Raw genomic sequence first — 27,455 nt, forward strand, 5'->3', positions numbered from 1 at the left:
AGGGAGGGGTGAAGAAGCCCAGGTTGACAGCAGCTAAATTGCCGCAAGCCTGCAGGCAGGATCTCTGCTGCTCTAAGAATAGATCAGACAGAGCTAATGTAACATAGATCAATGCTCCTACTCAGCACCAAACTAGGATGGGCATCAGTCCACTGGAGCATGCCAGGGAATAAGCAAATGACTGTTTGCCTGATAGCTCAGTCTGTGTCTGGCTTCTGGCCTCTGGTTTCCTGGGCTTGCTTACGTCATTAATATGCCTATATCCAGCACTGCAATAAGTTTTTCCGAAATTCAGTGAATTTCTAAAACTCATTTTGTTAGTGACATTCCCTGCTACTGGCTCTCAGGTCAGATCTCCCATGGCTCCTGTAATGGATCTTGCTTTGGGGATTGGGGGTGAGGGTATCAGAAACTCTAAGGATGGCCCTGCCGAGTACAAATACATTCCCAGTCCTCAGTACAGTTACTGCACATTCCATGTACACAAAGTCACATCTTTCAAACGGTTCCTTGATTTTAAATCCACTCACTGTTGTAGCTGCTGTTGTTGTTAGTCTCTGTCGGTGGCAGGCTGTGCTGAATTGGCCCTTCAGAAGTGGCCCTTCCTGACAGTAAATGGGAGAAGAGAGGGGAGGCGGGGAGGGGGAAAGAAAGAGAAGGGAAGGGGATATTTAGATAATCTCACTGAGCAAACAGCAAACACTTCAACCGTTTAATGCTATTTGCATGCCAGTTTGTATTGCAATGCCCTACCCCGCCCTCCCATGCACCTACTGTAGACAACAGCAATGGAGATGTAGGGCTGTCTGCTCAAGGTTGACTTGGAAAAGCTGATGGCCTGGAGTCCAGCCAAAGAGGACCATTAGCCCTTGGTAAGCATCAGTCCCCAAGAAATGCTTTGCACTGTACTGAGATCAATACACACATGAAGAAAGAAGGTAATGGGCTGTTCCTTTTTTATACATGCCAAGCAGTCCCAACAGGCATGTCCAGGGCATTCTGTACATCGCCTTATCAGCATGCTTGGACCATCTTTCAACATTCCATCCAACAGCCCTTAAAAACATACGCCAGGTGCTGCATATTCACAGTGAACAAATCATCTTACTCACGAACTGATATAAGAGGCGACAAAAAAAATTGGCAACATTTCTCTGGACAAATAATAAGCCCAGTCTTTCCTCAGGAAGGAATCACCAAACACCTCTTTTGTGTTACGAATGTGTTTAATTCATGTTGGTGAAACCGTTGTCATCTTCCGGGTCTGCTTTTCTTTCACAAACCGTACTTGCTACATAATCTTGTAAGGAATCTGCCTGTGCAAAATTTACACATAGGTGCTTTATAATCCTCTCATGTAATTACTCCCAAAGATATTGCGTTTTAAATCAAAGTTACAAAATGGCAATTCACGGGACCTTAAAGCCTGCTGGGTTGAGAGGACTGCACATTTTAATGTTGGAGATGATATTTACCATGCTTAGGATCCATCTCACAGCCTCATTGTCCTCTTGCTTACACCTGTGTAAATCAGGAATAGCGCCACTGTTTTCCGTAGAAAGAAAAGGAGGACTTGTGGCACCTTAGAGACTAACACATTTATTTGAGCATAAGCTTTCGTGAGCTACAGCTCACTTCATCGGACGCATTCAGCTGTAGCTCACAAAAGCTTATGCTCAAATAAATGTGTTAGTCTCTAAGGTGTCACAAGTCCTCCTTTTCTTTTTGTGAATACAGACTAACACAGCTGCTACTCTGAACCCTGTTTTCCATAGAGTTACACTTATGTAGAGAAGTGTAGGATCAGGCCCCACGGTTATAAAATTAGCAGCTACTGAGGATGCACACATACATAGCAGCTAATTTTTCCTGTGGAGTGATGAGCTTGGCATTAGTTCCTTAGTCTGCATCTGAGTTTGGGAGATTTCCTGGTATGCAGTCCTGGTAATGAACAGAGTCAAGCTTACTCTGTAAATATGAGTCATCTCTTTTTTAAGCATTGGTTTCTCTTTAAATGCTCTCCCCTTGCCACTTATTCTTCTAGAACTTGATGGGACTCCATGCTCTTAAGCATCACTTAAGCAATGTACATGGTTGATAACACAGCATTTGTGTTAATTAAAATAAAAGATATTTTAAAGCGAAGATGGGAAGCTAATTCTCCATGAATTCTCTCTTCCATCCGATGAAGTGAGCTGTAGCTCACGAAAGCTTATGCTCAAATAAATTTGTTAGTCTCTAAGGTGCCACAAGTCCTCCTTTTTTCAGGATCCTGAGTGACTGGGTGGGGGTGTTTCAGCTGAAGAGTCAATGCTCCCTTTCCAAACATGCATTTGAGCATTATACTGTCAAAACCCTGCCCATTTCACTCATATAGAAACAGCAAATGCTGCATTATTGCTGACACAAATGCAACTGTTCACCATTAAAGTCATTTCTATCTTGTGATAAGCAGAGACTAAAGAGACAATTCATGCTCAAGACCACAATCCTGCCTCATTGGATTCAGGTCCTGACGAAGCAGATGAACTGGGAAATCCTTTTTATAAACTAGAGTTTAGTGAAGAATGCATTCACTTCCCCCCCATCTTTGTGTAAAAAGTAAAAGTAAATAAAAAATGTATTCCTGCCCCTTGCCATGCCGACTTGTCATTACTTTTTCATTTAAAAAAACAAAACACAGCTTTTGGAAGTCTTTCAGACTAAATTCCCTTTATAACACGGAAGGGGGAGATTTTCAAAAGCACCCAAGTGAGTTAGAAGCACAAGTCTCATCGCTTCTGTAAATCTCCCCCCTCAGTGCGTGGCTCCTACAACACTTGGGTGCTTATGAAAAATCTCCTGCTTTGGGGCTTGGCTCCTATGGGTGCTGCTTTAAAACAGGTAAAGAAAGAAACAGCATTAGTTCTCCTTCGTGTTATCTAGCCAGGCAAGCACAGAGGGACTAATTTGTTCTCTTGGCTGGACTTTTAAAAAAATAGTAATATATTTTACATTAAGCTACTCCTTATTCTGTGCTATTTTTCTCCCTTTGTCTCTTTTCTGAGGTTCCTTCTATCACATAATAAGAAGCAAACCTTCAAAGTCCTTCACTGACTTCCCATTCAGCCAGAGCCCATTTCCAAATAGCCCTTGTTGTTTATAAAGATTCCTCTTGAACTTGCTCCAACTTTAATCTTTCCATTGTTCTGTCACTTGTCCATTTGTTTTAGTACTATCACCTCCCTCCCTCCCGTCTCTTCCTGCAGTCTCACCACTGTTTGTGCAAGAGCCTTCTCCTCTGCAATCTCATCTACCTGAAAACCTATCTTTTCTCCTTTGCCTACACTCCAGCTGTTTAAAGTCTTTCCTCCCCTACAAATGCATTTTAACTTATGTCATTCCATAGGTATATGTTGTTTCTATTATGTCTTTTTATTTCTATACCTTATTTATATATTTCTTTTTTTTTAAATGAAAACAGATTCTCACAAAAGGGAATGTCTACACAATAGCTGGGAGGGTGCTTCCCAGCATGGGTAGACAGAAATGCGCTAGCTTTGCTTGAGCTAGTGTGCTGAAAATAGCAATGTGACCATGGCAACATGGATGGTGGCTCGGGCTAGCTGCCTGCAGTACAATACCCCTGGGCACGTACTTGGATGGCTAGCCCGAGCCACCACGGCTGCACTGCTATTTTTAGTATGCTAGGCTCAAGCAGAGATAGCACATCTCTGTCTATCCATGCTGTGAAGCACCCTCTCAGCTGTAGTGTAGACTCTCCCTGAATCACATGAATCCAGCAGCTATGGTTTTAAGAAAAAACACCAAGTATCACGAGACTCGCAATAAAATCGTAGGAGTCAGCAGCCCTTGTAGATCTCACGAGTATGGGCCTCGACTTCATTCGCCATTGGATCAGACCTGTTACGGCCCATTTGCTCAGCTGCTAAAACTAATGTACTTCAGCAGCCTGCCCTTCTCTCAGCTGTAGGGTTGCCAAGTTTCTACTCGCACAAAACCAAACACCTTTGCCCCGCCCCTCCTCCAAGGCCTGCCCATGTCCTGCCCCTTCTCCGAGGTTCCCCCCCCCGCTCTCCTCACCCTCACTCACTTGCTCATTTTCCACTAGGCTGGCTCAGGGGGCTGGGGTACGAGAGGGGGTGAGGACTCCACCTGGGAATGCAGGCTCTGGGGTGAGGCTGGGGATGAAGGGTTTGGGGTGCAGGAGGGTGCTCTGGATTGGGATCGAGTGGTTCGGAGGGTGGGAGGGGGATCAGCACTGGGGAAGGGGAGTGTGGTGCAGGTGGGGGGATGCTAAGGGGTGCAGGCTCTGGGCCGTACTTACCTCAAGCAGCTCCTGGAAGCAGCGACATGTCCTCTCTCCGGCTCCTAAGCAGAGGTGCGGCCAGGTGGTTCTGTGTGCTGCCCCATCTGCAAGCACTGCCCCCACAGCTCCCATTGGCCATGGTTCCCAGTCAATGGGAGCCGCAGGGGCAGCACTTGGGTCTGGGGCAGCATGCGGAGCACCCTGGCTGCCCCTATGTGTAGGACCCGGAGAGGGGACATGCCGCAGAAGGGAGCCTGCCAGTCCCGCTGTGCAGTGCCGCCAATCAGACAGTCAATGCCCAGTCAGCAGTTCACATCCCTAAATACAGACACACTGGGCTGATAATGAGCCCCGAAGGGTGTGTTTACACAGCTAGCAGCATTCCGCAGCAGTGAGGCTCAAAGCCCAAGTTGACAGCCTCATGCTCACGAGGCTTGTGATATGGTGCTAAAATGAGTAGGGTGTTCAGGCTCAGTCTGGAGTTCAGGCTCTGAAGCACACCCACGTTCCTAGGATTCAGATCCCAACCCCCAGCCTGAGCCCAAATGTCTACACAGCAACTATCTTTAGCACCACAGTGCGAGCCCAAATCTGTAGACCCAGGCTCTGAGACTGGCTGCCACAAGCTTCTGCTTGCTGTGTGGACATATCCTACGTGTTCATCTACCCTTTACAAAAAAAAGTCTTTAATTAAAGACACATTTTATCACAGGTATTGCAATATCTGGTGTTTTAATTAAAGCCGGAGCTTTAATAATAGGGCTCAGATTTTCCTAGATGCGATAGCTGATGGATTCCTTCATCAAGTAGGAAGGACCGATTAGAGGGGATGCCATTTTAGATTTGGTCTTGGTGAGTAGTGAGGACCTCATAGAAGAAATGGTTGTAGGGGATAATCTTGGTTTAAGTGATCATGAGCTAATTCAGTTCAAACTGAACGGAAGGATTAACAAAAATAAATATGCAACTAGGGCTTTTGATTTCAAAAGGGCTGACTTTCAAAAATTAAGGAAATTAGTTAGGGAAGTGGATTGGACTGAAGAATTTATGGATCTAAAAGTAGAGGAGGCCTGAGATTACGTTAAATCAAAGCTGCAGAAGCTATTGGAAGCCTGCATCCCAAGAAAGGGGAAAAAATTCATAGGCAGGAGTTGTAGACCAAGCTGGATGAGCAAACATCTCAGAGAGGTGATTAAGAAGAAGCAGAAAGTATACAGGGAATGGAAGATGGGAGGGATCAGCAAAGAAAGCTACCTTACTGAGGTCAAAACGTGTAGGGATAAAATGAGACAGGCTAAAAGTCAAATAGAGTTGGACCTTGCAAAGGGAATTAAAACCAATAGTAAAAGGTTCTATAGCCATATAAATAAGAAGAAAACTAAGAAAGAAGAAGTGGGACCACTAAACACTGAGGATGGAGTGGAGGTTAAAGATAATCTAGGCATGGCCCAATATCTAAACAAATACTTTGCCTCAGTCTTTAATAAGGCTAAAGAGGATCTTAGGGATAATGGTAGCATGACAAATGGGAATGAGGATATGGAGGTAGATATTACCATATCTGAAGTAGAAGCGAAACTCAAACAGTTTAATGGGACTAAATCGGGGGGGGCAGATAATCTTCATCCAAGAAGGAATTTAATTAAAGGAATTGGCATCCGAAATTGCAAGACCATTAGCAAGCATTTTTAATGAATCCGTAAACTCAGGAGTTGAATCGTATGTTTGGTGAATTGCTAACATAGATCCTATTTTTAAGAAAGGAAAAAAAAAGTGATCTGGATAAATACAGGCCTGTTAGTTTGACATCTGTAGTATGCAAGGTCCTGGAAAAAATTTTGAAGAAGAAAGTAGTTAATGACATTGAAGTCAACGGTAAATGGGACAAAATATAACATGGTTTTACAAAAGGTAGATCGTGCCAAACCAACCTGATCTCCTTCTTTGAGAAAGTAACAGATTTTTTAGACAAAGGAAACGCAGTGGATCTAATTTACCTAGATTTCAGTAAGGCGTTTGATACTGTGCCACATGGCGAATTATTAGTTAAATTGGAAAAGATGGGGATCAATATGAACATTGAAAGGTGGATAAGGAATTGATTAAAGGGGAGACTACAACGGGTCCTACTGAAAGGCGAACTGTCAGGCTGGAGGGAGGTTACCAGTGGAGTTCCTCAGGGATCAATTTTGGGACCAATCTTATTTAATCTTTTTATTACTGACCTCGGCACAAAAAATGGGAGTGTGCTAATAAAGTTTGTGGATGATACAAAGCTGGGAGGTATTGCCAATTTAGAGAAGGACTGGGAGGTCATACAGGAGGATCTGGATGATCTTGTAAACTGGAGTAATAGTAATAGGTTGAAATTTAATAGTGAGAAGTGTAAGGTTATGCATTTAGCGATTAATAACAAGAATTTTAGTTATAAGCTGGAGACGCATCAGTTAGAAGTAATGGAGGAGGAGAAGGACCTTGGAGTATTGGTTGATCATAGGATGACTATGAGCTGCCAATGTGATATGGCTGTGAAAAAAGCTAATGCGGTTTTGGGATGAATCAGGAGAGGTATTTCCAGTAGGAATAAGGAGGTTTTAGTACCATTATACGAGGCACTGGTGAGACTTCACCTGGAATACTGTGTGCAGTTCTGGTCTCCCATGTTTAAGAAGGATGAATTCAAACTGGAACAGGTACAGAGAAGGGCTACTAGGATGATCCGAGGAATGGAAAACTTGTCTTATGAAAGGAGACTTAAGGAGCTTGGCTTGTTTAGCCTAACTAAAAGAAGGTTGAGGGGAGATATGATTGCTCTGTATAAATATATCAGAGGGATAAATACAGGAGAGGGAGAGGAATTATTTCAGCTCAGCACCAATGTGGACACAAGAACAAATGGGTATAAACTGGCCACCAGGAAGTTTAGACTTGAAATCAGACGAAGGTTTTTAACCATCAGAGGAGTGAAGTTTTGGAATAGCCTTCCAAGGGAAGCTGTGGGGGCAAAAGATCTATCTGGTTTTAAGATTCTACTCGATAAGTTTATGGAGGAGATGGTATGATGGGATAATGGGATTTTGGTAAGTAATTGATTTTTAAATATTCAGGGTAAACAGGCCAAATCCCCTGAGATGGGATATTAGATGGGTGGGATCTGAGTTACCCAGGAAAGAATTTTCTGTAGAATCTGGCTGGTGAATCTTGCGCATATGCTCAGGGTTTAGCTGATTGCCATATTTGGGGTCGGGAAGGAATTTTCCTCCAGGGCAGATTGGAGAGGCCCTGGAGGTTTTTCGCCTTCCTCTGTAGCATGGGGCATGGTTGACTTGAGGGAGGCTTCTCTGCTCCTTGAAGTCTTTAAACCATGATTTAAGGACTTCAATAGCTCAGACATGGGTGAGGTTTTTCATAGGAGTGGGTGGGTGAGATTCTGTGGCCTGCACTGTGCAGAAGGTCAGACTAGATGATGAGAATGGTCCCTTCTGACCTTAGTATCTATGAATCTATGAATCTATACTGTATTCTGTTAATTCAGAGATCAAAAGAACATCCTAGCATTTAAATGATTTGTAAACACTGTATTCCTCTCTCTTTGAAACGTATAGCAAATCATCTGCGAATGAAGAAAAAGTACTTGTGGCACAAGTACTCTTTTTCTTTTTTCTTTTTGCGACTACAGACTAACATGGCTGCTACTCTGGCATCTGCGAATGGTGGTGGAACAGGCAATTGCCTTATGTTAATTCATATAGCTAAGTACCAGTGATGGACCTACTTCAAAATCACCCTAATTACCTATTGTAAGCCAAGGAACTCCGACTTGTCAAAGAAGGCTTGAAATTGTATAAAAGATCCTTGGGTCCCAATCCTTTTTATCTCAGATCTGCTTGAGGTTTCATGTAGGGGAAGCCTAAGCCACAAAGACTGAGATTCCAGTTCTGACTGGACTGCCCAGAAATATAAACATTGGACTATAGCCTATGGACTATTTCTGAAAGAACTCTTTGCAACTACAAAGCTCACCATCTCTGCTATGAATCTGAACCTCAAGAATTTAACTCATATCTGTATTTATACTGATTTTTTAACCATACTTTCTCTCTTTCTTTTTTTTAATACATTTTAGTTAATAAGAATTGTCTGAGAGCGTGGATTTGGGAGAGATCTGGAATATTCATTAACCTGGGAGGTAATCGCAAAAAGAAAAGGAGTACTTGTGGCACCTTAGAGACTAACAAATTTATTAGAGCATAAGCTTTCGTGAGCTACAGCTCACTTCATCGGAAATGCATCCGATGAAGTGAGCTGTAGCTCACGAAAGCTTATGCTCTAATAAATTTGTTAGTCTCTAAGGTGCCACAAGTACTCCTTTTCTTTTTGCGAATACAGACTAACACGGCTGCTACTCTGAAACCTGGGAGGTAATGTGTCTGATCCTTTGTGATTGGTAGAACCTTTTCTTTTATATGATGAAATAAGATTTTCAGTAATCTTCCTCATTTTGACATGGGTATCTGGGTGGAGGCTTGAGGCTGGGTTACTTTAAGGGAACTGTGTTGTTGATTTCTGTGCAACCAGTGAGGTAATAAAGAAACTGTTTTGTGCTGGCTTGGTAAATCTAAGTATTGAAAATATCCACCAGCTTCGGAGATTGTCTGCCCCATACTCTGCAGTTAACCCTAATTGAGTGACCTCAGATGGCCTCCCCGGGACTCTGGTCACAGGGGATCTCTCTCTCTCTCTTCCATTCTCTTCAACCCCTTCCCTCCACCCCCACATATCCTGCACCTGAGAAATTTTTCTGATGAAAGGCTCATAAAAATGATACATTTCTGTGAAATGTAGGTGAATCTGCATTTTCTGATAAAAAAAATGTTTCAACAAAAATGCCCAACCAGCTCTAGTCTACACAACACAGGTGTATTCATAGCAACTTCCTACTGTGTTGGAATGTTCTTAAATACACTCAACTGTCAACAAAGAGTGCTTAACCTGGATAGATATGCAGAGGATGAAACATGGATTAGGGCTATTGCACGAATCCTGACAATCAGACATATTTTTAGTTGGCATTAGCATTTTAAAAATAGCACAGAAATCCACCAGGGGCAGAGAGGAAAACAGAGCTTGAAATAACACAAGACTACACCAAGGTATAGCGAGTGTTGCTCTCTCTCACTTACATCAACGTTGTGCTAATCTGAGTTTGCAGGTTTTTTCACTAGTACTTGATAATGGCTCTCAAAGGAGACTCTCAGAACACTTCACAAATGTTAATTAACTATGATCTTCAATGTCCAGACAGGACGGAAAGCATTATATATCCACTTTACAGCTGCCTGCCCTGAGGCACAGCGGCCCACATTCTCAAAAGTATTCAGGCTCCTAACTTCCTAACTTCCTCAGAAATCTATGTAACTTGGGACACTACCTTTGAGGATCTGGAAAACCTAAGTCCCTTGACTAATGTCATATAGCATGTCAAAGCCAAGAATAGAACCTAGGAGTCCACACTCTCAGTTGCCTGCTATAACCACACAGCCTTCCTTTGCCATCTCAGGAACAGAAAGGAGAAGCTTGCTGCCCTAAGTGGCATGTAGCCCTGTTGCAATGGCACCCGTGGGGCTTTAGAGGGGCACAGGAATCACCCCTGGAAAACTCTGCCCCAGCCACACCCCTGCCTCCTTCAGCACACTCCTGACCCACAGTAGAATGTCCCTGGCATCTGGGCTACTGGGGAAGCAGGGCAGATCTTGCTCTGCATCTGGAATAGTGGCTCCATCCACTGTGGGTATTCCTGGGGAGAGCCACAGGCCTCCTCTGCGGCTCTTTTGTGGTCAGAGGGGGCCCCAATGCAGCAATGGAATTCAGCCATCAGGAGGCATCCTGCTGGGAGAACTGGTTCCCATCACTTAAAGGAAGGAGAAGAAAAAGACCATTCAGGGAATACAGCTATGTGCCATCTCTAGGGCCCTCAAGGAATGACGGTTAGGGGCTCGGCAAATTAACTGGAGAAACACATGCCTTGGTGTCAGGGTTTCTTCCCCACTCTGAACTCTAGGGTACAGATGTGGGGACCCCCATGAAAGACCCCTAAGCTTATTTTTACCAGCTTAGGTTAAAATCTTCCCCAAGACACAAACTTTGCCTTGTCCTCGAACAGTATGCTGCCACCACCAAGCATTTTAAACAAAGAACAGGGAAAGAGACCACTTGGAGATGTCTTCCCACAAAATATCCCCCCAAGCCCTATACACTCCCTTTCCTGGGGAGGCTTGAGGATAATATCCTAACCAATTGGTTACAAAATCATCAAAGACCCAAACCCTGGATCTTGGAACAATGGAAAAATCAGTCAGGTTCTTAAAAGAAGGATTTTATTTAAAAAAAAGAAAGGTAAAAATCATCTCTGTAAAATCAGGATGGAAAATACTTTACAGGGTATTCAGATTCAAAACACAGAGGATCACCCCCTGGGCAAAATCTTAAAGTTACAGAAAACAGGAATAAACCTCCCTCTTAACACAGGGGAAATTCGCATAAAACAAAAGATAAACTAATCTGCCTTGCCTGGCTTACCTTTACTGGTTGCAATATCGGAGACTTGGATTAGGACGGGTTGGAGAAGATGTATTTCTGTCTGGCCTCTCTCAGTCCCAAGAGAGAACAACCACGTAAGCAAAGAGCACAAACAAAAGCCTTCCCCCCAACCAAGATTTGAAAGTATCTTGTCCCCTTATTGGTCCTTTGGGTCAGGTGCCGGCCAGGTTAGCTGAGCTTCTTAACCCTTTACAGGTAAGAGGATGTTGCCTCTGGCCAGGAGGGATTTTATAGCATTGTATACAAAAAGGTGGTTACTCTTCCCTTTATATTTATGACTCTTGGAAACATGTCTTGGTAAAGTCAGGCTCTCCAAACCAGGCTCCAAACTTACTGGACTATGCTTGGTGCTGCTTGCACTCTGAATGACTAAGGAATAGTGTCATTTCCCCTTCTTACTGCTGAAAAGAAAAATTAGGTATCTGTTGAAAAATAACTTCTCACTCAAATTCCAGATGCATTTAACTAAATGAAAAAGGGCCCTTTGCGCACCAAAGCTTTAATTACATTATTACTTCCGAATATTTTATTTTCAACTATTTCAAGACCCAAACCTTTTTCTTCAAACAAAGAACATACTAATTTTAAACACATTGGTCGTGTTGTCTCACCGGTGAGACTATAGTTCTCAGATACTTTGCAGTCCACATGAACTCCTGGGGCCTGAGTTTCCATTGCGATCTGGCCATTCTGCAGCACTCCAGTGACACATACACTCCATAAAGTCAGTGGAAACTCCCAGAGGTATAGTGACATCTCCATAAAACATAGGGGCGTGGTCAGAGAAATGATACTGTGCAGATCCCCAGCTGCCAGAATGGCCTTTTGTGCTATTAAAAAGATCGGAGGTCTGGAAAATACATCTTCCAATGGAGAGAATTCAGGGTTTCCATCTATTTAGCTCATTGAAGAGAAAGATTAAGAGGCAACTTGACAACAGTCTGGAAGTACCAATGCAGGGAGATGGTCTGTGATATTAAGGGGCTCTTTAGTCTTGCATACAAAACCATAACCATAAACATAACAAGAGTCAATGGTTGCAAAGAGGAAAGGATGCCTGCAGTAAACTGACATGTCAAAAGTCCACAGTTTGCACCATTCGTTGTTCTCTCAGATCAAAATATGGATACGGGCCTGGAAGGTTCCCTGAACAACTTTCTTTGCTCTTCAAAGAAAGAGTCTGTAAGTCCCCCTCACCCAACAGGGGTTTTCCTACAAATTCAATCCATGTATGGATTCATATTGCACCAGTCACCATGGTGTCACAGTGCCTTCTCTTTTGTTGTCTTCCATTTCGTCTGCCCTTTCCAACCAGAGCCCTCCTGTGCTAGCACCTCAGTGTATTCCCTCTTAGGTCATAACTGACTTTGTTCCTTCTAGTCCACCCCCTCCTTGGAGAACCCTCAGAAAACCGAATGTTTCTCACTAAAGTGGCACTGAATAGTTCCTCTCTGTCCCAGAGCTCTCCCCCCATCCTGTGGTGAGAGGCAGCTGCTACCTCAGTTTCTCTGCCTGCCTATGCTTCAATTTCCTCCTGAGCTGGTAGGGAAGATTAATTGCACCCTCTGGCTAGCTTAGGAATGTCCTTTCCTTGTAAGGTAAGGGAAAGTCCAAACAAAACACAATGACCCCTTTGCCCTCTCCAAGCAGCAATCCTCTTTCCAGTGTGCATGCAGCCATCTCCTTTGGATACAGGAAATGAAGGAGATCCCCAAACAATAAGCCAGTACCCATGTTGGACTCAGGCCCATACTGCTGCTCTTCTCCCAGGCTTTTTGGGTAGGGAACCTCTTAAAGAGATAACACAACTTCACCTTGGCTTGCACAGATTTCCAGTTTCATTGAAATCAGAGATTCTTCTCTGTTGGGGAAACTAACCTTTCTAAAGAGCCTTGGGCTCTTAAACACAGCAGGGCTTGAAGTAGTCATAACTTCTGTACCTGTTCTCCCTACCTCCAAGAAAAGTGCCACCTGCTCCACAGAATTTATACCAGCCTCCAAACTTGAACAGCCCTTAAATGTTGTTAAATACATTTCAGTTGCTTAAAAATCCACTTAATTAGCAAGATAACACAAAGCCTCTAATACTAATCTTAGTATGAGTGTTTTGGTATGAGCCTCTCTTCCCCCCCGAAATCCTCCCATATCCAAAACCTGAGAGCCTTTTAGGAACAGCATGGGAACGAAAGGTGTTTTAATTTGATTTCTCTTTGTTCTCTGCCAGTTATGCATGGATCAAATGAGATAATCAGGTCCCTGGTACACACATGGGAAGAGTTATGTTTCATGTGTACCCATAGAGCTAGCTCAGCCTTTTACTATATTCAGCAGTAATGCAAGGAACGTACAGGCCAGTATCCTGTAAGACATTGGCTTATTCATGATAGCATCAGTAAAATAGGCCTAACACCCTTAACATAATAAAATGGCTCGACAGTTACCTTAGATTTTGGGGAGCTGGGAATAGCTTGCTCAAGAATGGGAATTGGTATGTAACCACAGGAACACTGAACTGATACTGGGTTTGGATATTTTACGATAGAATCATTGACAGAGGTTTAATCATAAACTTGCTTTAGCAACAGGTGATGTATACGATAATGGGCAAACAGGCACTAATATGTTAACCTATAGGATAAGAGCACCCCAATATTATGAGGGAGAGGAAGTTAGATTTGCACATGGAAGGCTGGGCCTCTGAATTACTCATGATAGCGCCCAAGCACTATCATAGGCCGAGCCACCATGTGGCGTGGAATAGCTTTCCATCATTGACCCATCAGATCTTCATTGTTATCTATCACCAACTTTTGGGTTTGGGGGTTCTGGACCATCAGACTCATTTGGCATGCCAGAAACAGGCATGTCTCTCACCACCAGATCCCAAAGGAAGGGTGTGAGTAAATATAAGTATATGAGCATATGGAGAGGATGACACCAAAGATATCCCTAACACTACATTACTGCTATTTGTTTACGTGGTTTGGAGTTGTCTTGTGTTTATTAATTGTGTTACTAATAGTGGCTAAGGCTTGGCTTTGCCCTCAGTGTGAATGTCTTTGCCAGACAGCCCGGGGCTCCCTATAAGATATTGAACATATTAGTTTTAATTCTGTGGAGCCTGATTCAGGGACAAGAACCCTAGTACCTCCAGCTCATTAAATTAGTATAAATTGGCAATCGATACAATTATTATTAACCATTAAAAAGGATCAGGCAACACATGGCACACACACGGTTAGATAAAAGTTAGTTAAGAACATAAATACTCTGGCTGGAAGGTTGCCAGAACCACCTGATCAACATCGTATACACCAAACAGGGAAAGATTAATAATGAGCTCTCAAAACTGGATACTCTCATAAAAAACCAACCTTCCACACAAACTTCCTCATGGCTGGACTTTACAAAAACTAGACAAGCCATTTACAACACACACTTTGCTTCTCTACGAAAGAAAAAGGACACTAAACTATCTAAATTATTACATGCCACAAGGGGCCACAACAGTAGTTCCCTTAACTCTCCCAGCAATATCGTTAATCTATCCAGCTATACTCTTAGCCCAGCAGAAGAATCTGTCCTATCTCGGGGCCTCTCCTTCTGCCCCTCCACCCCCACGAACATGATATAGTTCTGTGGTGACCTAGAATCCTATTTTTGAGGTCTCTGACTCAAGGAATATTTCCAACACACCTCTGAACCTGGAAATCCTGGACGCCCCATCATCTCAGGCATTGGCACCCTGACAGCAGGATTGTCTGACTCTCTCCTCAAGCCCTACGCTACCAGCATTCCCAGCTATCTTCAAGACACCACTGATTTCCTGAGGAAACTACAATCCATCAGTGATCTTCCTGAAAACACCATCCTAGCCACTCTGGATGTAGAAGCCTCTACACCGACATTCCACACAAAGATGGACTAAAAGCCGTCAGGAACAGTATCCCCAATAATGTCACGGCAAACCTCGTGGCTGAACTTTGTGACTTAGTCCTCACCCATAACTATTTCACATTTGGGGATAATGTATACCTTCAAATCAGCGGCACTGCTACGGGTCCCTGCATGGCCCCACAGTATGCCAACATTTTTATGGCTGACTTAGAACAACGCTTCCTCAGCTATTGTCCCCTAATGCCCCTACTCTACTTGCGCTACATTGATGACATCTTCATCATCTGGACCCATGGAAAAAAAGCCCTTGAGGAATTCCACCATGATTTCAACAATTTCCATCCCACCATCAACCTCCGCCTGGACCAGTCCATACAAGAGATCCACTTCCTGGACACTACGGTGCTAATAAGCGATGGTCACATAAACACCACTCTATACTGGAAACCTACTGACCGCTATACTTACCTACATGCTTCCAGGTTTCATTCAGACCACACCACATGATCCATTGTCTACAGCCAAGTTCTACGATACAACTGCATTTGCTCCAACCCCTCAGACAGAGACAAACACCTACAAGATCTCTATTAAGTGTTCTTACAACTACAATACCCACCTGCTGAAGTGAAGAAACAGATTGATAGAGCCAGAAGAGTACCCAGAAGTTACCTACTACAGGGCAGGCCCAACAAAGAAAATAACAGAACGCTACTAGCCATCACCTTCAGCCCCCAACTAAAACCTCTCCAGCGCATCATCAAGGATCTACAACCTATCCTGAAGGATGACCCATCACTCTCACAGATCTTGGGAGATAGGCCAGTCCTTGCTTACAGACCCCAACCTGAAGCAAATACTCACCAGCAACCACACACCACACAACAAAACCACTAACCCAGGAACCTATCCTTGCAACAAAGCCCGTTGCCAACTGTGTCCACATATCTATTCAGGGGACACCATAATAGGGCCTAATCACATCAGCTATACTATCAGAGGCTTGTTCACCTGCACATCTACCAATGTGATATCATGTGCCAGCAATGCCCCTCTGCCAGGTACATTGGCCAAATCTGACAGTCTCTATGCAAAAGAATATATGGACACAAATCAGACATCAGGAATTATAACATTCAAAAACCAGTCGGAAAACACTTCAATCTCTCTGGTCACTCGATTACAGACCTAAAAGTGGCAATTCTTCAACAAAAAAACTTCAAAGACAGACTCCAATGATAGACTGCTGAATTGGAATTAATTTGCAAACTGGATACAATTAACTTAGGCTTGAATAAAGACTGGGAGTGGATGGGTCATTACACAAAGTAAAATTATTTCCCGCTCCCACTCCCATTGTTCCTCACCCGTTCTTGTCAACTGCTGGAAATGGTCCACCTTGATTATCACTACAAAAGGTTTTTTTTCTCTTCTGCTGGTAATAGCTCTCCTTATCTGATCACTCTTGTTACAGTATGTATGGTAACACCCATTGTTTCATGTTCTCTGTGTATATAAAATATCCCCACTGCATTTTCCACTGCATGCATCCGATGAAGTGAGCTGTAGCTCACAAAAGCTTATGCTCAAATAAATTTGTTTGCCTCGAAGGTGCCACAAGTACTCCTTTTCTTTTTAAAGACGTATGTAATGTTTAATAATCATTTGATGGGAAATACAATAGTGCTACAACTAACAGGGCTATAAAAAAAAATCAGCCACACAGCACAAAATTGTTCTGAACTCTGTTTTCAGCAATTTAACAGACAAACAGGAATGAGTTGAAAAATTGGGTTTAATCAACTAACATTAGAATGAATGAAATGAGATGATAATTGCACATATCGTTGATTGGTTTCGCATAGCTCACCTCAGGGACAGCAGTGTGGATGAGAGGACACAATTAACTAAAACAAAACCACAGGCACAAATGATGAAGGAACAGTTGCACCCATCCATACAGATGCCTAGAAAAAACTGCCTGGCAGTGTGTGTCTGAAGCCAAACCATCCCCTCCTCCAGCCTGCGGGCTGTGTGCTGTTGTGCAAATCCTTTCCTCAAGCACTAGTTCTCTTATCCATTGACAGACAGGTACAAATTATACCTATAGAATTGCCCAGCTCCCCAGTCCGGGAGGAAATGAGCCTCTGGGCCACAGCCAGCTAAATGATTTACATGATACCCTCCAGCAAGAACTCATCCGAATAGTAAATTTCTTTTATTTATATGTGACACCCAAAACATCAGTAGGGCAGCTACAGTAGTGACATGGTTTCTAGGGGTTCTTTGCATAGGCCTCAATGCAGCAGTCCATTCCTATTCAGCAAAAAGCACGTAGACATGTACTTTAATGCTTAAAGCTCTAATTTGCTCCTAACTCTAAGAATCAAGCCAAATAAACCCCATGATTTTTCCTGCTACTGGCTGCCCTCTGGGAGATTTTATTTTTCATCTTCCCCCCCCCCCCCCGCCTCCCCCCCCCGTCCTTAGAAAGCTCTGTCAGCCATTATGCAAAGGGAAAAAGAAAAGGAATACTTGTGGCACCTTAGAGACTAACAAATTTTCTTTTTGCGAATACAGACTAACACGGCTGCTACTCTGAAACCTATGCAAAGGAAGCGTTTCCTCTTTTCCAAGCGTTTCCTCTTTTTCAAGGAATGACAGACATTCCTCAATTTTGTTTGTATACATGGCATTCAATTTAACCGACTAGACATTTCGACCCTTAAAATATAGTGGGCTCAAAGGGGCACACGAATAGTTACTGCACATTTTATAGTGGACAGGAATTTGGTGCCAGTTCAACAAAGCACATCCTTAATTTTAGTCACTACAGTAGTTAACAGAACTACTCATGTGCTTAAAGTTAAGCATGTGCTTAAGTGCTTTCCTATACTGGAGGCTTAAAGATAACAGAACATATCCAATGTAGGACCAAAGTTTGCAGCTCTCACTGAAGTCAGTGGAAGCCATAGATGTGAAGAAAAGGACAAATTTGGCGCTCTAGTTACGGATATTTTGTGCAGTGATTGTACTCTAAGAGTATGTCTACACTGCAGTTATACACCTGCAGCTGGCCCGTGTCAGCTGACTTGAGCTCCTGGAGCTTGGACTGCAGGACTATAAAACTGCAGTGTAGACATCTGGGCTTGAGCTGTAGCTAGGGTTGCCAACCCTCCAGCATTGTCCTGGAGTCTTTCATCTGATGAAACCTCCAGGAATACATCCAACCAAAGTTGGCAACCCTCGCTGGAGCCCAACCTCTGAGATCCAGTGGGGGAGGAAGGTCCCAGGGGCTGGCTGTCTACACTGCTATTTTATAGCCCTTCAGCCCGAGTCAGGTGACACAGGCCAGCCGTGGGGGTTTAACTGCAGTGTAGACAAACCCTAAGGCTTTCAGATACATTCATTTTGCACAGGAGAGTTGTAGTTACTGGTCTATATGCCAATTAATCACAGTTGTAAGCAACAGCTGTTTATCTCCAACACCAAAACTCCCCTGGTAGCAGAAGAATTAGTTCCAAAATTTGTGACTGGATAATGGTAAGTAGTTAAGCTGCGATATAAACTGATCACATAGTCATTCACAAGGGGGTTTAGTGCCAAACAGATAGCACTGAATTGTAATGATAAATGTCAGGGTTTAATTTACTTGTGATGCTAATACCAAAAGCCGAACTCAAACTGCACTTTGTGGATTTCAGAGTAGCAGCCGTGTTAGTCTGTATTCGCAAAAAGAAAAGGAGTACTTGTGGCACCTTAGAGACTAACAAATTTATTAGAGCATAAGCTTTCTGATGCATCCGATGAAGTGAGCTGTAGCTCACGAAAGCTTATGCTCTAATAAATTTGTTAGTCTCTAAGGTGCCACAAGTACTCCTTTTCTTTTTGCACTTTGTGGAGTGAGTGGAAGCCCTGCCAATTCACAACCGTTTTTCAGATAACTCAGCCTGCAGAAGAAGTACTGTGCGAGTTCCTTGTTATTTTTGAATCAATTGTAAATATCAGTGTCATATAGCAGCACACAGCTCAGTGAATTCTCTATGCAGGCTTTCAGGTGTCAAACAGCTGGTCCATGAGCCAATGCCAGCCTGCTTCACGTGTTTTTTGGCCCAGAGAGCACAATCAGAATCTGCAGACTAAAGGCATGACTATACAGCTTACAGCAGTGCGCCTCCAAGACTGGGTCGACAGACTTGGGAAAGCAGGTCTTGTCCCACCACATTAAAAATAGCTGTGTTGATGTTGCAGCTCAGGCTGGACCTTGGACAATGAAGCTCACCCCACTCCCTAGGCTTCAGAACTCCAGCCACAACTTCAAAGTGCTGTCTGCACAACTACTTTTAGGGTGGTAATGCAAGCCACAAGAGCCAGAGTCTGTCAACCTGGGTGGGGAAGGTCACTGGATGTGTAGATGTGCCCTAAGCTTTCATTTTCTTCAAAAAAAAAAAAAGGATATTTCTGGCCCTCATGATTGCAAATGAAAACAAAGACAGAATATTACCAATTTAGTGTTGTCTTCCTGAGTCTGCAGACAGCTAGAACAAATGGCTGAGACAGGTGAACTCCCTCACCCCATCCCCATTCATCTTATCAGTGTTTACGCTAAATTGTTAGATGGCCTTGAGGGTAAGATACTGGAATAGGATGCAGAAGACCCCAGGTCTGTTCTGCATACTATCACAGAGCTACTGTGTGCCCTTAGGCAGGTCATTTCATATTTCTCTCTACCTCTGTTTCCTCTCCCTTCCTTTGTCTGTCTTGTCTATTTAGATTATAGCCTCTTTGGGACAGGAAGTGTGTTTGACAGTTTGCATGATGCCTAGCACAATGGGCCCCGGATATTAATGGAGTGTCTTGGTGCTACCATAACACAAATAATAAATACTGTATGGCCATGCAGAGATGCTCTATGGAAATGGTGTAAAAATTGAGTTAATTATGAAAGACAAACAATGACAGAATGATTTGTTCCCTTTTGGAGATGGAGAGAATCTTGTGGCCAAGCAGAATTTAGGATGACAGTTTTCACTTGGTAAGGAAAGCAGCTGGGTGAAGTATTTCAACTCTGAGCTCTCTGTGGCAGGGTCTGTCTTTGTGTAGTGTTTGTACAGTGCCTGGTACACTGGCCCCCATCACTGATCAGCACTAGCCTTTGGCACTACTACTGTAGAAACAAGAAGAATAGGATTTGCAGATTCAGTGCCATCCATCATTTCCAGTCTAAACTGGACCCTGTTAAAAACAAATACTTGTGAGCTCCCAGGGCTCGATCTAAAGCCAACTGGAGTAAATAAGGGTCTATTGATTTCAGTGTGCTTTGAATCAGGCCCATGTGGTAAACTGTTCACTCAGTACTGGTCTAACTCTACTCCCCTTGAATCTATTGGCCATTTTGCTATTTATTTCAAGGGAGGAGAATTAGGCTAATAGGAGTTTTACCACTGACTTCAATGAGAGCAGAGTTAGATGAACGCTGAGTACTTGTGAACATCTCACCCTTCATCTTTCGTCTCCGTCTGATTTCCATTTGTTAACTTGAAATTCTGTCCCAACTCTATTCCCAAGTGCAACAGCTGCCTTGCAGGATAAAACAAGCAAAAAGTTATTGAGCTAGCTTCTGTTTAAAGCTCCTGAGTAACAATGTTCTGAAAACAGGATGGGGAAAGGGCCAGGAGATAAACAAGGAAATGGAGAGAATTAAAAAGATGCAATTCTGATATTTTTTGAAGACCTGCACATTATAAAATGATGAAAACCAGAGACTTTGAGCATGAGGTAACTTCCCCCAGCATCCTGCTTTCTAAAAATATCAGTGGTGTCTTCTTTTCCACCTTACCAAAAGACTGATGTCAGGGCCTTTGCTTAGGTCAACAGCTACACTGCTTTGTCTACTGTCTGTTTTCCTCCGCATGACCACAGATGCTGTTATCAATGATAACCAGAATCACAGGGCTGTATCAAGGTCCTGAATGTTGCAGACTTCAGGGAAGTGGGGGAAGAGGAGGAGAGAATTTCCAGAAGTTTGCAATCTATCCAACTTAGAAAAGTAGAAGCTTGTTTTTTACAGAGAAAATTCAAACCAACAGCAAAAATATTTTCTTTCCATCCATGACTGTTTGCTGTCAGATCTTGTATCTAGGGCCCCAATTCAGGAAATCATTTAAGTATATGCTAAGTCATGTGCTTAGAGTTAAGTAAATGCTTAAGTGCTTTTCTGGATTGTGGCCTGGATGTTTATAGCAGGATTCTCTACATCCCACTATATGGTTAATCTTTGCTCTCTGCTACTGTACCAGCATCTCATCCAGGATGCATTTTGTTGGTCCTAAGCTTGTCCTCACTAGAAAATTAGGCATTGTTAGAACATGACCTTGAGGTGTTAACTGACATAAGGTTAAACAGGACATGATGCTGCTACCCCTTTCATCTGAAGCCCTGAGTACTGCATCACAGAGCAGGCTGGAACCTAAAGTACAGCGAGCTAATGTCTTTTAAGCATGTTTAAATCTGGAGCCAGTTACTGAAAAACAAAGCAAAACTCATCTTAAAACTCTTGGATCAATGTCCAAATGGAATATTGAAACTGCATGGAAATGGTTGAAGAAGGTGCAGAATAGCAAAAGGTCTCTTTCAAATGTTCCATCATCAAGTTCTCCATAAGTTCCTTTGGAGACATGAACCTTTCAAGGGGACGAGAAGACTGTTAGACTTTCTACTGCTTAGATGTCATCTTATGGAGGACAGGAGCCACACAGAGGGGTTTCCCCCCTCTTGTGGGGAGATTATTAAGGTTTCAGCAGATTAGCTGGCTAGGAGAAGTTCAAATCAGAGTTATACTACAGGCAATGAACTACAAAGACTAGTGGGAAGTGTACCAAGAGGATGGTTTCCTCCTTTTGCACATATTCACCCACATGCTACTGTTTATAAGCTAGCTGTAAATCAAATGGCAGAGCTCTTCTCGGTTGACCATTTCACAAAGTCGTTAGCTAGTCAGATTTTTTTTAAAATTAAGATACTTAATGGGAAGCAGCATTGTCTGCTGTCCAGAGCACAGAACAAAACATTAGGAAACTTAGGGTCAAGTTCCAGCTCTGCCACTGACTTACTATGTGGCTAAGGGCAAGGCACTCAACACATGTTGGTCAATGTGTCTTCTTGATTAACAAGATGCCTGGGATCAACAGTGCCATGATGACATTTTTTGTCTTGTGGGCTGGCTATGGCAACATCTCCACATTGCTAACATGATCACAGGTACAATCTGGCAACTTGCTATTATCACATCATCAGTTTAACAGACTGATCATAGGAGATACTGAGTGCCCTAAACTCCCATTAACTTCAGTAAGAGTTGATGACACCCATCTCTCAGACATAATAGTTTAGACAGAGGTCTATAAAATCATGAATGGAAAGAATAAAGTGAATAGAGAAGTGTTATTTACTCCTTCACGTAACACAAGGACCAGGGTCACTCAATGAAATTAATAGGCAGCAGGTTTAAAACAAACAGAAAGAAGTACTTCTTCACATAACGCAACATCAAACTGTGGCTCTCATTGTTGGGGATGTTGTGAAGCCCACAAGTATAACGGTTCAAAAAAGAACTAGATAAGTTCATGGAGAATAGGCCTATTAATGACTATTAGTCAAGATGGTCAGGGATGCAACTGCGTGCTCTGGGTGTCCCTAAACCTCTGACTGCTATAAGCTGAGACTGGATGACAGGGGATGGATAACTCAATAATTGCCCTGTTCTGTTCACACCCTCTGAAGCATCTCACAACGACCACTGTCAGAAGACAGGATACTGGGCTAGATGGTCCATTGAGCTGACCCATTCTTATGTTCTTAATCTCATGTGGACTGTAATACTTTGGTCTAATTTCAGTTGTTGGGTTTAGTGAGCAGGTGCTGGTGGCCTGTGACACAGGGGAGGTCAGACTAGATGATCTGGTGGTCCCTCCTGGCCTTAAACTTCATGAATTGGATCCTAAGTAGGGTTATCCAGTGGACAGGACACTGGACTGGGACCTATGCTATTCCTGTCTCTGCCACTGACTTGCTATGTGACCTGTGGCAAGTCACTTCCCTTCTCTGTGCCTCTGCTTCCCCTTCCCCACTTCATCTATCTTGTGTATTGAGGCTGTACATTCTTTGGTGCTTGTCTCTTACTGTGTGTCTATACAGCAACTAGGGCCTGATCTCAGTTGAGGCATCTAGGTGCTTCCATAATACAAATAATAATGGTGACATTAAGTACAGGCTTGCCATCTTAAATCCTGCCTGTTTATGATGACTTGTCAAATATCTTTCTAAATATCAGGCTTTGATGTATGTGTGAATTTCTGAACAGAACTCAGATTTGGTTCAAAGAAATAAATCTTTTCTCAGTAATCTGGATCTCTCTCTTAAAGATATGCTGTAAATTCAATCCCATGCTATTGGGCTCCACAGTGTTCACAGATGTAGCATCAGGAAGAGCAATACCTTGCACTGCGTTGTGTGGGGTTGTAAGGCATTTGACTTAGAATTTGGCTTCATGGACAAAAAAACACTCTTGGAACCTGGTCTAAAGCACTTTGAACAGGTTTTAGGCATCATCTCTTTATAATCAATTGGCCAAGTGATCTAACGAATAGGATTGGTTCTGAAGGAGGCCGATTCCAGGACTGAATTTGCCAGCAGTCACTAGAATGGCATACAAGGAATAAAAGCAAATTTAACAGGACACACAAACAGGATTCAGAGTAGCAGCCATGTTAGTCTGTATTTGCAAAAAGAAATGGAGTACTCGTGGCACCTTAAAAACTAAGAGATTAACCAGTAGTTTAATTGCCAGACCTGAGCTACGAAACCAGGTGCACCCTTACCATGGCAAGATTTTTCACTGATGCTCCATCTGATAACTTTTTTTTTTAAACCTTGATTGAACCAAAGTTTAGCCATGTGCTATGTTACTATATAACCAAAAATGTCCTTTGCCACTGAACTGACCAGTTTAATTGGATATACATAATCCTACTTCCCAGTTACATTATTGCAAAATCAATGCATGATTTCGTACCTTGATGCAGGACACTCATAAAAATTATCTTGTTTGCCAATATTGGTGATGGGAGTTGTGTGGGTGGAGCAGCGACAGGATCCAGCCCTTAACTAGCTGTGTGTCTTCTATAAACTGGTTCTTATACTGTATTCATCACCATAGTATCTACGCCATGCACACCCGTTTACATCCCTCTTCATGGGCCCAGTCAATGGGAGCTTTGCTGGTGTCAATGAGCGCAGGATCGGGCTTTTAGGCCCCTTTCCTGCACACACTTATGCAAGGAAGTAACTCTAGGTACAGGAGGAGTCACAAGGAACTCAATGGGACTAACCTGGTGAATAATGTTGTTTGCAAACGTGTTTGCAACGGTGTTGTCGTAGTGCTCACCTACAGACTTAGAAATGGAAACATCTACTGCACATGCTCAAAGTGCAATTTTAAAAGGCCATTTTCTATCTTGAATCAAAACCAGCTTTGCTTTTCAAACTCAGTCATTCCAAAGTCTATTAGGACCATGACAAGTTTGAGACATTTTTTTCTGTAGCCCTGTCTAAAAAAAAACCTGTCATTTTTTCCAGTAAAAAAAAATGTACTTTTTCCCCCAGCCAGCTGATGGATTTGGAAATGTGTGAAATGACTTCACTCAATCCTTAAAAAAGGGGGGACTTTCTAGCAGAGATCCTGTGGGCCTGGGTAATTTCAGCCAAAAACGGATAGTTTGGTAAAGTACCAAACACATGAACACAAAGATAGTAGTAACACCTTTGTGACTTTAACTGCAGTATGTAGTTGGGGCTACCATTCATAGACTTAAGGCCAGAAGGGATTATTATGATCGTCTAGTCTGACCTCCTGCATAAGACAAGTCAGAGAAACTCACCCAATAATAAGCACACTGAAAAATGCTGAAACCTAAATTTGAAAGTTTCACACAATATGAAAGTACCTCTTCAGTGTAAAGTTTCTTTAGCAAGCATACGCCTTACAAATGTACCTTTGTTTGAAGGACATTTTGGTCCCAAAGCTACATCTCATTTTGGTCCCAAAGCTACCTCTGTTCAACATAAATACGGGGCCCTCTCAACTTTTACTGATGAAATTTGTTCATATCAGAAATTCAGGATCCTGTAACAGGGGGTGTAACGGGAGAGCTATTGATAGGGAAGGAAGGAATTCCACACTATTTTCAGATGCCTGCATGAACAATTTGTGTCCCTCCCTCTGGCACACATCACATCTCACGTCACTGATTTGTATGCCTTTCACCAGTGTAATGGAAGATTTCAGAGAACAGTCACTCGCCATTTAGGGCTAGGTTGTGCGCTTCAGACACAGCCCTGCATTAACGCTGGAACAGAGCTACACCAATCCAGGCAGCAGACCAGGAAGAAGTCTGCCTCGGAGTGAATGCCTCCCAGAGCTCCCCAGTACACAGAGGCGGCATGTCTACTGCTGCTTTGATTATGAGCTCTTTGGGGCAGGGTCTCTCTTTTGTTATGTGTTTTACTGCTACCGCAGTGGGGCTCTTATCCACGATTCAGACCCCATGTGCTACTGTAATGCAAATGAATATATAATAATAATACACTCCTTTGAGGGGGACTGTGACAGGGTGTACCTACGCCGCACTAGGAGGGTTAACTGTGCTTTGCGGGCTGAGGAAGCCCCGCCCCTCCGACCATGATGGGCATGCTCAGCCTGGAGGCAGAGTATAAAAGGAAGCAGCCCAGCTCAGTCTAGGTGGTCTGCTGAAGGGAGAGGACACAGACTGCAGGCTGTCCCCAGAGAGTGGCTGCAGGCCCTGACCCCAGGAGCAAGGCACACAGAGGCCCAGATGGACTCTAGATGGCCTGACGAGCCCCGGGGAAAGACTGTGCCAGTGGGAGCTAAGCCATTGGAGGACCCCAGAGACCTGGGGGAAACGTGGAGCTTTGCTGAGGGAGAAAGGGGAGGAAGCAGCTCGGGGGACTTAGAATCTTCTCTGGTGAGTGAAAGGGAGAACCGGTCAGTGTGTTTTGGGAGGATCCCTGCTGACTCGGTGGTGAGCACCCCACAACTGCCAGGGCCCTGGGCTGGGACTCGGAGGAGCAGGGAGGGCCCAAGTCCCCCTCCCCTGGGCACCACACTCCCGTAAATGGTGTCCCACTACCCCAACGGGCCAATAGACCACAGAGTCCCACAGAGGTGGGCTATCCCAGTGACTCCGGCCACTGGGCCGTGCTGCCCTGTGTGGAAGGGCCACTTACCGACCCTGGCCACTGGGCCGTGCTGCCCTGTGTGGAAGGGCCACTTACCGACCCTGGCCACTGGGCCGTGCTGCCCTGTGTGGAAGGGCCACTTACCGACCCTGGCCACTGGGCCGTGCTGCCCTGTGTGGAAGGGCTGCTTACCGACCCTGGCCACTAGGTTGTACTACCACGTTTGTAGTCAGTGTCACAAACATAGGACCTGACAAACTGCTATTCAGTTCTTTTCCCCTTCTTCACCCCATACGTGGCCCAGTCTCTGTGACAGGGTATACCTACCCCACTACAGGGATCAGTGTATTCTTTAGCTCTTCTCATCCTCTTTGGGATACTATCTGCTTCAAGAGGTGAGGTGCGGGGAAGAGAGATAAGGAATAATGCCAGAGCATCACAACCAGGACTTGGGCAGTGGTTGGAGCCAGAGTCAGCGTCACAGAGTCAAGCCAAGGGTCAGAGCCAGAGTTGGAGTTCAGGGCAGAGTTCAGGAACCATGCAGGGAAGCAGAAACCAGGGACAAGTCAGGAGCGCAGGGCTCACGTGTCAGATGAGAAGTCAAAGTCTGATGAAATAGCCAGCGACAAATTCACCAGGTAGCAGAGACAACTTCCTGTACCTCCTTCTGACTAAGTAGCACAGCCGGATCAATCATTAGGCCCAAGTATTCCTCCAGCCAGGACAACCGTGGGCAGTGCCTCTGGTAGGGCCAGGACTCCATTAGCCATTCAGCCCACTAGTTAGTAACAAGCAGGATGCAAAGGTTGCCTGAGGATCTGTGGACCTGGATTCAAGACCCATGGATCCACATACAGAGTAGCCACAGCACATCTGAAACTCAGGACTGCAATCTGTTTAAGACAGAGAAGGGTCAATACACTAATAGCCCTAAATAAATACTGATTTGTTTTTAAAAGTGCCATAAATCTTGCTTAACCTCTAAAGCTATGTTTTTTGATTAGCAATCATTTTATCAACACACAAGACAATCAGAATCTGGTCACATTTATTTAAGGTTCTTTTAATAAATGGTTTATAAAGGGTTAATAAATGATTAATAGATGTTATAAGCATACTACAGATATTAGTATGTTACAGATGGTTATAGCACACAGTGCTAGAAGGTGGTATATAGGATCATAAGCAACCTATTGACCTGCTGGGCTCAATTAATTAACTAATCATTTATTAAAAATGTCTATTAATCATTTATTAACTCATTTTAAATGATTTATAAATGGAATTGTAACAATATGCAACGCAGTGTCCTACTGAACCTAAATTAAATATGAGCGGGGAACACAATTCAGTTTAAAGCATCACCACATTCTTCTCTGCATTTGCCCACTCT

The 27,455-nt window shown here is 43.6% G+C and overlaps 1 protein-coding gene across 6 annotated transcripts in view; it reads right to left on the reverse strand.

The window, feature by feature from the left end:
- The window catches only part of NRG1 (neuregulin 1), a 761,379-nt gene that overhangs the window by 431,578 nt on the left and 302,346 nt on the right, over positions 1-27,455 (reverse strand). For 4 of the 6 annotated variants that reach the window (XM_038403302.2, XM_038403299.2, XM_038403298.2 and 1 more), the window contains exon 2: positions 531-605. In XM_038403302.2, the coding sequence (XP_038259230.1) occupies positions 531-605 (75 nt within the window). Of the gene's footprint in view, positions 1-530; positions 608-27,455 lie in introns of those variants that run through there. The other 2 variants (XM_038403303.2, XM_043514727.1) reach the window with 2 other exon arrangements.

The sequence above is a fragment of the Dermochelys coriacea genome, chromosome 5 (genome assembly GCF_009764565.3).
Source record: "Dermochelys coriacea isolate rDerCor1 chromosome 5, rDerCor1.pri.v4, whole genome shotgun sequence".
Classification (NCBI taxonomy): domain Eukaryota; kingdom Metazoa; phylum Chordata; order Testudines; family Dermochelyidae; genus Dermochelys; species Dermochelys coriacea.